The 11646-nt window shown below is 39.9% G+C and overlaps 2 protein-coding genes across 2 annotated transcripts in view; one reads left to right on the top strand and one right to left on the bottom strand.

Moving 5' to 3' along the window:
* Positions 1-23: 23 nt before the first annotated feature.
* On the bottom strand, positions 24-9215 carry LOC144636049 (cation channel sperm-associated protein 1-like). The gene is made up of 11 exons (XM_078495191.1): positions 8960-9215; positions 7481-7594; positions 6527-6680; positions 5785-5876; positions 5158-5307; positions 4412-4475; positions 3683-3791; positions 2846-2903; positions 1539-1620; positions 720-834; positions 24-265 (listed from the first exon to the last, which is right to left on the bottom strand). The coding sequence occupies exons 1-11, from the start codon at positions 9138-9140 to the stop codon at positions 236-238; spliced, it is 1149 nt and encodes a 382-aa protein (XP_078351317.1). The 5' UTR covers positions 9141-9215; the 3' UTR covers positions 24-235.
* Positions 9216-10526: 1311 nt separating this feature from the next.
* Positions 10527-11646, top strand: part of LOC144637143 (uncharacterized) — a 1706-nt gene continuing 586 nt past the window's right edge. Inside the window, exons 1-2 of the mRNA XM_078496286.1 lie at positions 10527-10679; positions 11057-11646. The exon at positions 11057-11646 is cut by the window's right edge and continues 586 nt beyond it. Coding sequence (XP_078352412.1) covers positions 10527-10679; positions 11057-11646 — 743 coding nt within the window. The remainder of the gene's footprint in view (positions 10680-11056) is intronic.

Consider the following 11646-nt stretch of genomic DNA (forward strand, 5'->3'; position numbering starts at 1 on the left):
AGAGGAAAATATTTTTCCTTCAGTATCCGAAATACAAGTAGATTGAAAATTCTCGTTCAGAAGTGCCGATGACAAGAGCACGGTCTTCAGTTCCAGCACCGTACAAATCAGCAAATAACCAGAACTGGCATATAAATAGAGAAATGTTCTTATTCCCTTTAAAAGCAATGGTCAGACAGTCTCTAAGCATCCAAGCAAAAGTTGTTAGGTCTTGTGATTTCTTTCCCTCTGTTTATCAGATTAACTCCTCTGGCACGTCTGGTATCTAGCGGATACAAAAGAAACAAAAAGACAGTTTCATACTGTGTTACTTTACAATCACTTTATGAACTCGGCAAACAAGTTTTCGACGAGCACGTAGTCAACAAGGTGTGGTTGAGTTCGTAGAACACGGGAGCTATAAGTGAAAAAAAAAAATGTTTTTATTATCACAAATTGACTGGAAAATAGGCGGGGCCCACTGTTGATATGATTGGCAGGATTTTTTTTTAATGATACTACTTAATGATATGACTTAGATACTAATCTATCCCATCAGGGCGCACATTTAATGCGGTAATCTGGCCATCCGGTGAAGGCGCGCGTTATAAAGCTTATGCAATGCTTTTCCATTTTGTGTTAATATAGCGTTTTGGTGTTTTTTTTTAAAAAAATCATGGCTGGAGACTTGATATAATAGCATCATAGCCTATAGAATCGATAAAAAGCAGAGACATTACCGTGACTGTAATGTCCACAAGATCATTGGCCAGTTTTTGTACTCGGTACATCTCCTGCATGTTGTACTCCAAAGAGGCGAGCAGTGTGAAGTATTCGTTGATCATTGTTCGTTCCCTGCAAGGTAGTGCAAGTGAGATGCATTCTTGCGTACATGCCATACATTATGGTGCACTTCCCCCACCCCCCCCCCCCCCCCCATTTCCGGCTTTTTAAGACCTTTTGAGGGGGGGGGGAAGGCTTATTAGAGCGGGGTTGTATTAGAGACGGGGGAGGGGGTTTATTTCAAATCGCATACCGTAAAATTCCGGTTATAAGCCCTGGGCTTATACAACCTCATAAGGGGTTTTGGGTGGGGTATAAGGGGGGGGGGTTTTGGGGGGGGGAATAAGAGGAATAAAAAAAATTAAGAGCCGCGGGGGTGTTGGTAGAGATAATTTTAAAAAAAAAAAAAAAAAAAAAATTTGGGGGGGGGGGGGGGGGGGGGTGGTGGGCGGGGGGGGGGGGTATCAGTTAGGGTACATATAAAAGAAATAAAGTGGACTTTTAAAAGTTTTAGCGTTGTTTATAAAACATTTTCACAAAATATCAGCGATGATAAGTAGATGTGCGGGATGAATACCTTAAAAGGAGTAAAGTTGCCTCGTTTCCTTGTTTATAAATTGTCATGATTTACCATCTAGGGAACGGAGGGGAAGCAGCGGGTTGGGGGGGGGGGGTATTAAGCAAATTGAACTTCCAAACGGGGGGGGGGGGACTTAGAGCTTTTACGGTTATTTTCAAGAAACAAAGAAACACATTTGCGACCTTATTTTTCTTACCTGTCGGAGAATTTGTTTTCAGGGTAATAATCCTCTACTCTTTTGACAATCCTGATTTCTGTTTCTTCTTCATCATCATCCACTGTAAAAAGGAGAAGAAACAACGTGCATATCTAAAAATAATATAGCTTAATCACCGTTTCAGACGCCTTTATTTGCCATTATTGCAGCCGGCCCTGCCGTTTAAACATCGGCAGTATTAGCCATCAGAGACGCTGCAATGCAAGAAGAAGCTAACTGACCTGAAACTGCTATTAAAGACCGTCTTTCTAGACGTAAAGAGCCAAGAAGATGGCTTGAAGAAGCAGGCGTCTCTCTTCGCGTACTCGTTTTACACCCTTCTCGAGAAAGCTTTTCAATTCAGTTCAGACGTTTAATTTCATGCTTGTGGTGTGGCTCTCCATCGCACTCCAGTTATAAATGCAGTCGGCTTTCGAGTTATTATAGTTTCTGAAGAATTTGTTGTGCTGCGTCAGCGAACAAGTGAAGCACCTAGTCTGCATACAAGCCTAGTTGTCCATCCGGCCAGATCTTATCCCGGTTTCCGTAGCATGAAGCGACTAGGAGTGTTTCTACTCCCCCCTGCATGATGGGTTGCTAGGCCATCGCAGGGTTACCCTTGCTATTAAATTCGCCAGTAACCATTTATACACCTTGGTGGAGAGAGACACTATAAGATTTTAGTGTCTTGCCCAAGAACACCACGGAGTGACCCGGCCAGGACTCGAACCTGGGCCTCTCGGTCCGGAGTCCAGCGCACTAACCATAAGTGAAACACTTAGCTGATTATCAAATGGAAGTAAATAAATTTAAATAAACCGCCGTAGCGAATTTGGAAAAGATGACCTTTCGATTGTGAGTTGTGTTTCTACTCTAGAGAATGGTGTTATGTTACATAGCGCTACATTATCAGTGTTGTCTTTTTTTCGTTCGAACAGTTAAGATGTCGAACTCTCGTGGAGGGTTGAAAATATAATGGGCACCCGAAAAGGGAGGTCTAGCTACCTGGGCTACAACATAGACGGTTGGGGGGGCTTGCTTCAAGTCGAACTCAAAACTAACATATGGGGAAATTAATATTGGAAAGGGCTTTTAAAAAATCTAGCCACAGCAAAGAACGTGTCAGTTAGTAAACAAAAAAGAATCTTCTCCAAAGTGTACTTGAAGAGTTCAATTTCCTTGTTAACTATGGTAATCTCAGGGCTACCGTTGTCAGAGTAAGCTGAAAGGCTGAAAAAGTTGTTTCCGAATAAAGTAACATTGTTGCTTTCGAATTCTAAACTACTGAAAGTTAAGGGAAAAGTTACCTTCAAATTCGTCAGACTCGTCTGAAAACGAGTACGCACTTCCATCTTCGAGCTTTACCTGATAAAATGAAAAACAGCAGAAGATGAATTTCACATTAAGCCTCCTGTATTCTAACGAACACCGGATATAGTGTATTACTGCACAAACAAACCCGACAACAAATAGACAATAAGCCTGAAGCAAACTTTTCTTCTCTTAGGAAATACATGAGGTAATGAACGGAATAACAATAGGCCTTATCACGGTTTTCGACGCATTTTTACGAGTAGGAAAAGCAGGTGAGATTACAGTGTTTGGGAATCCGACGGCAAGAGAGGAGGTCCCTGGGGGAAAAAAATTAAATTCTGGACAACTCATGAATGTACCTGGGCTAGAAAGCGTTCAGTGACGTTTTTAATTTCCCATACATTTGTCTACATTTTTTTCCGCATGATTTACGCGGTTCGCGGGAAAAATTATAGACAAATGTATGGACAAAATTAAAATGTTACTGGACGCTTTCTAGCCCAGCGACAACCTTCAAACTTAGCGAATAAACTTTTGCCAAGCATCTTAACTTTGCAAATCATAAGTTGTCCAGAATTCAATTTTTGTTGAAGATATTTGCCGTCGGATTCCCATACAAACACTGTAATTTCTACCCGCTTTGCCTACTCGTCAAAATGGCGTCGAAAACCGTGATAAGGCCTATTCGATCCAAAAGAGGCAGGCGTAGTCTGAATTTCGGCTTCCTCCCATCTCGTCACTCTTGTGAGTGACCACACTAAACAGAGCGGATTAATTGCAAGCAAACCGGTCTTGGCAAAGCTGGCTTATGTTGATTGTTCCCATCTAACCTCGTCAAAGACGCTCTTAAACTGAAGTCCGCTGTGTTTCTTGTGAGGCTTAACTTCTACTGCTGTAATTGTTCTCTGGAAGTTATCCACCAGAACAGCCACGAACAAACTGACAAAGAAGAATCAAATGGGCATACATGGTCACATCGTCTACAGGCAGTGGGATATCTAATGCATTACATATATGAATGAAAAGTCATCTTAAATTATGAGGACAGTCATCTCTAAATCCATGCAAGCCTCAAAATATTAGTTTGATAAGAAAGAAAACAAACAAGGGTAGTTCTAGTTAAACGACGGGCTTAAAAAAATTTAGGGTGTTTTGTAATTGAGTCATCTGTAATGTTGCTTGTTTTATTAAATTCCCTCCATTTCCATTTCAATTTCTCAGAAAACGAACTAGTAGATCGTATATATTGTTCTAGCACTTTGCGGGTGAATTTTATATCGTATGTTTCGATTAATTTTCCAGAGTTTTTTTTTTTAGGTTCGCGGCTTGGTTGGTTCAATTCCCCCCGTTCTTTCAAATCGCTTTTTTGTTACCCCCGAAAGGGTCTGTTCAAAGTTAGGAGAACGAAAACTCCTTTTCTCTAAGCGCCCAAATGCATGAGTTCCCCTGAAGAGAGAAATTCAAGTTTATCGTATTGAATTATGGCATAAGGTTGTGTTTATTTTGGCAATGCAATAACTAATATTGTTAATTTAACAAAAGACATCTCAGCTCCTTACTTCATGAAGATAAAGTTTTCAAGCACAATGTATACAATGAGGTACAATATGATGTAACTGTAACCTGCACGGAAAAGAAAAGATAAGGATTATAATATTTTCCTGATTGCTTGATCTATTTTGTAAATAGATAGCAATCTAATTAACCACCAAACTTCCTAATCTTGCTAAAATCTTGACGTCACAAATTTAACAGAGCAAAACGCAACCTGGATCCCAGGATCTTTCTCTCCTTTTCATTCCTTGTCATTGAGGAGAATAAGGAGAAAGAAAGAAAAAGAACCTGAGATCCAGGTTGAGTAACAAGTGAAATAGTGAGAGAGAAACGCAAGGTGCTACACAAGAGAAAGGTTGTGCGTGAATTCAGTCGCCTCCAATCGCTTATTATTGCAAATTAGAATGGATAGGCTGCATTAATAAACCTGATGCCAAAAGTATCAAACGTTGTATATATGTCATCCCGCTCCAAGAGTGGAGATTAATGAGCGATCATGAGCCTAGAACTAGCTGGCCGACCAGTGGTTAACGTCACTTTTCAAAATTTGCTACGCCAGTAAATTTTTACATTTTTCAGTCTGAGCTTCAAAGTCAGCAAAAGTTTTTCACTTGCCTACTGAAAACTCATTTCAAGAACTAATTCCTTTGTGCTAGGTTCTCCTTGTTAGTATCTAGTATTTATGTTTATTGTAATATGCCTGACTTCTGTACGAGAACAAAAACAAATCCAAACAAAAAGGGGTTCTGACCTGGGTTTTTAGCCACAACATCACTGTACATGTAGAACCAGTCGTCCAGTGTGATGAGTTGGAATAGGGTAAAGAACGCCTTTCCAAGTGTGCCAAACCTAGCAGGAGCTACCTCATAAAATAACCCGCGACCTATCACCGCAAACATATCTGCAGAACGTATCGTTAAGAAATGATCAACTGCTACATGCGCGATACTTTTAGGTAACCAGGTAAGGAATAGACCTTTTCTTTTGCGCGCTCAATTCTTCCCGCCCAAAATATTCCATAGTCATGAGGAGCTCTTCAGAGATCGTGTAGTGTCCTGATTGGTTGTTAGTTGCGCGTGACAAGCTATACTAGTCACACAACTCTCGTTCCCAGGGCTTTTCCCTTACCAAGGGAAAAGCCCGGGAAACGAGGTACTACACGAATCTTCGTGGACGTACGCCATCAGTGTGGAACTGTTCCAGTCAAATCCCTGACGTTTCTCTCGTGGAAGAAAATTAAGTTCGCGAAGATCGTCAAAAAATAGTGTGACACCGATCTGACTTAAGCTTATCCTCGCAAAGTGATAGAACTCAGTAAATTAAGCACAAAAGATTTATTATGGCAGTTTATTTTATTAGTTTAATATATAAAGGATACAAAGGAACAGTCCCTGCAGCATGACTATTGTACTCAGTGCTCTAAAGGATTTCAGGATCGTTGTCATAATGACTTGTAGGTTCTTAAGAAATCTGCAAGAAACAAAAACCACACTGATCTTTGGGCGCTGTTAGCGTCACTTCTGAAAGTAATTGTGTACATTCTTTGTGTTGTTGTTGTTTCGAGTCGAATGATTTTGTGCAATGTCACATGCCGAAGGAATCGATCGAGGGAGAGACTATATTGTTTTCGGTTATTTAATTTATCTTTGCCGACTCACATGCGCAAGTAAGACTGCAAATCAATAAAAATCAACCAGGATAGTAGAAGCTGGAAACGGATGGATTGCAAAACTCGTCAACCTCAACGGTCACATTTCAATCAAACAGAAGCCGAATTCAATTCTGGCTTGAGTTTTTATTAGACCGTGGTCGATAATGTTCAGAAATCTCAGTGTGTCGAAGTGTAGTTTAGATTTGGTCATGTATTTTTGCTCAGCCAATAAATTTTGTAGAATGTTTTTAAGCTGCAGCCCAGCTCCAGGTCGTTCTCTCTAGTTCTGGTCAGTTCTTTAATGACCACGAAGAACTGGAAGACACGAAGTGGGTTCCCTTGAGAGAACGCAAAGGTGAAGGTCCACCTACCATGGCGTCGTTAAGTTTTCAACGTTCAAGTTTTCTTCTTGGGGACAAAACACAAGAATCCAAATTCCTCTAAGCCAGCCTACCCACCCCTCCTTTACCTGATAGTCCGCAATACCCGCAATGCCCTCAGCGCTCTGATAGCTCTGAACATGCGCAGTAACCTGAAGATGGCAGCCACATCAAATGAGCCAACGTTCTGCACGATCAGTGGTAGCAGAAAGTCCACCATGGTGAAAAGAACGATGAATAAGTCTGGGAACAAGCGACAATAATCTTAAGGTGGATTTCCACTGACGGGTAATTTTTTACGTGCGTTTACGTGCGTGAAAAAAATTTAAAGACAATGTATGAACGACTTGCGTACACGTTTACGCAAGTCGTTCATACATTGTCTCTAAATTTTTATACGCACGTAAAAATTACGTGTCAGTGGAAATCCAGCATTAGAGACAGGAATAGCATACAATGCTATGCTATTCCTGTCTCTAAATGTGAATAAAATAAAAGAAATAAAAGAAAAGAATCCATTCCTTAAAGGGACAATGTCACGGGGATTTCGCAGATTTTTTGGCCTTAAGTGTTCTGAAACAAGTGGTAGCCAACTTTACCCATGGAAAAAATTGTCTTTGAACATTTAACAGAAGATTCAACTTTCATTTGGGGATAGAAATCAAAAATCGGCTATAAATATCGATTTTTTTGAAGGCGCACCCAACAAGTTGAAAAAATTGGCCAATGCTTTCAAACTGCAATCCTTTTCCATCCTTGCCATCCTTAGCCAAACGCGCTTTTAAACAGTTTTAGTACTCTAAAATAACAATTGTTAATAAAAGCAGACCGTTTTGCTAGGCTTCCTACAACACAAATATAAATTTGGGCTGTTCAAAATTCTGTTAAAATCCGTGACATAGTCCCTTTAATTCGGTCGACCTAACGGGTCCATCCCTCTAAAAATTGAGCACCACTCCCCTAAAAAGCCAGTTTTTGGTTTAGCTCAGTTCAGATTATTTATTGTCGGCAACATTAGAAAATACTTATAAATGTTTTTCTACCCATGATGTTCCATCCAGTCTTGAAGAAATATGAGCGAAGAGCGTATAGTTTTAAAACTATTTCCATGAAGTATATCGCGAGGAAGACGCTGTCAAGGGCTGATAGGTACCATCCTGTAATGCAGAAACAAATGTAAATGATTAAAATATCGCCGAGCTGAATCAAACCAGAGATAACAAAGCAAGATTTACGCCAAGGTACGTGTAAGCTAAGCAAAACAACAGGCCGTATCGGAGTCTAGTTTGCTCAATAAGCCGGCTCATTTTTAATCCGGTTTTCGTAACAAGAAACGAGTAGGGGCGCTTTCAATTTGTCAGAACAGGGTGGCAAGACCGGTATTAGACTATATATTCTAGAATAGAATTCCTCTCTTAGTCAGATTTGTCCTGTCAAATTAGTCAACACATCAATGTAATACATTGTTAGGTGGATCTGTGCGAAAATTTCGTAGAAAAGGCCCATTTCACATTCAAAACAATCGGACCGGCCGGCCAGTTCTCACAAATGGGAAGCGCCCTATGGGAAAAACTCCCCCTTGGACAAGTGGGGAGGAGGGGAGGGTAGTCTGAGCCTCCCTCTTTTTGTTACTTTTTTCTGGTTCCCACCCTTTCCGTCCAGTGGTTCCCACCTTTTGTCATATTCCTATTGTAAAATTGAACGGAATTTTTCTCAACTTTACTTGGTGTTTTCGCCACATTGGAAATCCCGCTTCCCACCCTCTTTTCTTTGGCCTATCGTGCGCCCCCCCCCCCCCAATTCTCCCAGTTCCCCCTTGCCCCCCTTCATCAAGTTAACAGTACGTTTAGATCACTTTGAAAGAGATTATTTCGACACAAGAATGAAGATGGAATTACAAAACTCGGTACATGTTTCGGATGTAGGGTTCGTTTTGTCCTAGTATTCAGTGTTTTCCAATCAGTGCTTCGAAGATAAGAATATGAAGATTCATTACTGTGGACATGCCTTTCTGCACAACAAAATGTTCAAAGTTTTGTGTTTATTTAGATTTTTATAACAACTGAAGTTACATGTTCTTACTTTAAAGTTCAGGTTCAAAGTGTTTGGAGCGGTGACAAATTAAAAACGAGTCCATTTTACCAAAACGTCCACCATCTCCCAACATAAAATAAATTTTAGGAAGTGCAACACCTATGCAGGTTTATTATGTTGTGCGAAAAATAGTAAAACTAAATCGGATATAAAGGAATACTGTCATCGAAAAATAATTTAAAATTTTCCAAAGACCATCATACGCGAGCAACTAAAGTTACCAAGCAGTAGATTTCTGCCAAGTGAGATGAAATAAAAAAAATCTTCAACGTTTTGATACGGTGGACAGAATATTATGGCGGGCTACAGTTGAAACGTTAAATTTAAACTACCGCACTGAAGCTACTTAAACTTAAGTACAATTTCTTCTCACAAACATAGGGCAAGAAGGACAAATAATTTAATGAGAGCAAGGACCAACTGCCTACCTGCCTTGACGGAAAATCCCTCATCAGTTTGAATCACCAAAATCACCGTGTTCAAGAGAATCACAAACAGAATGCTTACGCTGAATATTTTGGACTCTGTCAGCTCATAAATGAACATCCGAAACTCTCCAGCGTTCTCAAGAGTCTTTGGAATATGGTGATGATGATGATTTCTTGTCATTATCGCCTCTTGACTTTTTCTTTTGACTAGAAACTTACAGCGATCGAAGAGCTGCAAGAGAGTCAGTTGTCGCCATTTTGAAAATAGTAGGCGCGCGAAGAATTAGGGGTACGAGTAATTTTGGCGGGAGGATCCGGGAGGATAGCCTTCCGGTGGAATCGACTTGAGTGGACTTGAGTTCAGGGAAAATTCCCCGATTCGAACAATCTATACAACTCCGGGTTATAAGCCCGGGACTTTTACAACTTCGTAAGGGTTTATCAAGCCACGGCAGTGTTGATGGAAATATGTCAAAATAAAGTAACATTTAGCCCTTTTCAGTACTTTCATCCAGCATAGGGGGCTTCGCTTATACTGGGTTGGGGGGAGGAGGGGCTAATAACCGGATGTATTTTTTGGTTTCCAGGTAGTTGGGCCTATAACTAGGGGGACTTAATTCTCTATTTTCCAATTCCCCATAATGCTTTGCGCCTTGGGGGGCAAGGAGAAATCCAAGATGGCTGGCTGTGTGGACAACTAAGGTTCCCATGGGTAAAAACGACTTTTGTTGTGCGCCAAACTGTTCTAATAGGAGGAATCGGAAAGAAAATATACAGTTCTACCGAATTCCTAAAGTGAAAGAGTTACGGAAAATATGGCTGCTTCGTATAAGACGAAAACAGTTTAAGGTGGCTCGTAATAGTTTAGATATTCCCGTCTTTGGCATTCTATTGCTGCTACACCTGTAATGTTGAAGTATAACTTTCAGGACATCCTTGTTAAGGTTTTACTAATAAACAAATTGGAGTCACTGTGACGTCAAAATTCGTTGCCATGGCAACTACAAAAGTGGTCAAATATACCATATTTTTGACCGTTTAAGGCTAATTACTCTAAAACTAGACGGTAAAAGTTTTTGTTTTTCACATATTTTTGTTTAAAGGACAAAAGAAACGATCTGACAACTTTTTAAAAAATTCTGTCAGAAATTTTCAGAGCCACCTTAAATTTATGCAAAAATAACGTAGCTCCGAAACCCTTTGACAGATTTTTTTAAAAATTGGCAAAAATGTTTATTTTATCAGTTGGATAAAAATATGTGAAAACGAAAAACTTTCACCAAGTTGTTTTTGAGTTATCAGCCTCGAAAGGTCCAAAATAGTGTATCTTTAACCTCATATGGCGTTGCTATGGAAACAGATTTTGATGTCACCATGACCTCAAATTGTTCATTGGTAAATCTTGTTTACGTTTGTGCAAAAAGATTTTTCTTTACGTTATTGATATAGCTGTGATAGAATACCAAAGACGGGCATATTTAGTTCTGACTAAACTATTGAGAGCCACCTTAAACCAACTGCTAGCACTCGTTTGTGTTCGGAGCACTTTGTTGGAGGTCGTCGATCAATGGACCCGAGCAGTGCTTCCTACTTCCCTTCTGTATTTTGCCATAGCCATAACAAGAGCAATGGAGGAAGAAACACACTAAGAAGCCGAAGCGCCATTCCAATTGATCAACAAGGTGGCCACAAGCCAAAAGTAAAACGAAAGCTTAAGATGGTAGGTTTTTATTACAAGAAGGTTTAAGTTTGTTTATAATCGATTAACATCTTTATACCTTAGCGAAATTTTTTTGGGGAGCTTCCTGATATGCCAACAACAAGTAATAATGATTTCTTGTTGTATCTTTGCCGTAAATTATATATTAACATGTTAGTGTTCATTCAGATTCCCGGGATATATCACAAGTCCCCTACCCTGCGAGCAGAGTGTTCTTCGATCTAAAAAATATTCAATTTTTATCATAAGAGTAATAAGCCCATTTCGTTCATATCGTGTTGTGTTGACCAGCAGGTAAATTGACGATGAAAAATGCTGTATAATATTGTCCTTTTGGCTAACTTTTATTTTCCTTTCTATTCTACTATAATTTTCAGGAGCATTCACAAAGGGGTAGACCAGAGGCAAAATTTGAAATACCAGTAGAAGCAGCAATTTGGGGGCAGTGTTTGCCAGAATCTAGTGCACTGAAGGGTCATGATTATCTGAAATGTCAGATCGATCCACAATCGCAACAATTTGCTGAGCTTCACCCAGCAGAATTTAATGAATTACAGGAACTTTATACCAAAATTGCACAGTTGGAAGAAGAGAATTATAAACTCAGAGAGAGATGTATTTCACTGGACCAAATACAACAATCTTCAGATTCGTGCCAATTTTGGACTGGCTTCCCAAACTATGGCACATTCAAAGCACTTTTTGATTTCCTTGACGAGGCTGCCCAGCTCAAAACAAATTGGAGAGGACAAGCTACAGTTGAAAGCAGACACTTTTCTGAATTATACAAGTCAAAACCAGGGCCAACTTCAAAAATTTCCACTGAAGAGGAATTTTTAATGGTTATGATCAGATTAAGAGCTGGACTCCCTTTAAGGGACTTAGGCCAACGATTTGGACTTTCTGTGTCCTCAGTATCAAAGATATGTACTGCTTGGATTAACTTGATGTACTTTGAGCTAAAAAA

The sequence above is a fragment of the Oculina patagonica genome, chromosome 13 (assembly GCF_052425735.1).
Source record: "Oculina patagonica isolate OP01 chromosome 13, crgOcupat, whole genome shotgun sequence".
In the NCBI taxonomy this organism is placed as follows: domain Eukaryota; kingdom Metazoa; phylum Cnidaria; class Anthozoa; order Scleractinia; family Oculinidae; genus Oculina; species Oculina patagonica.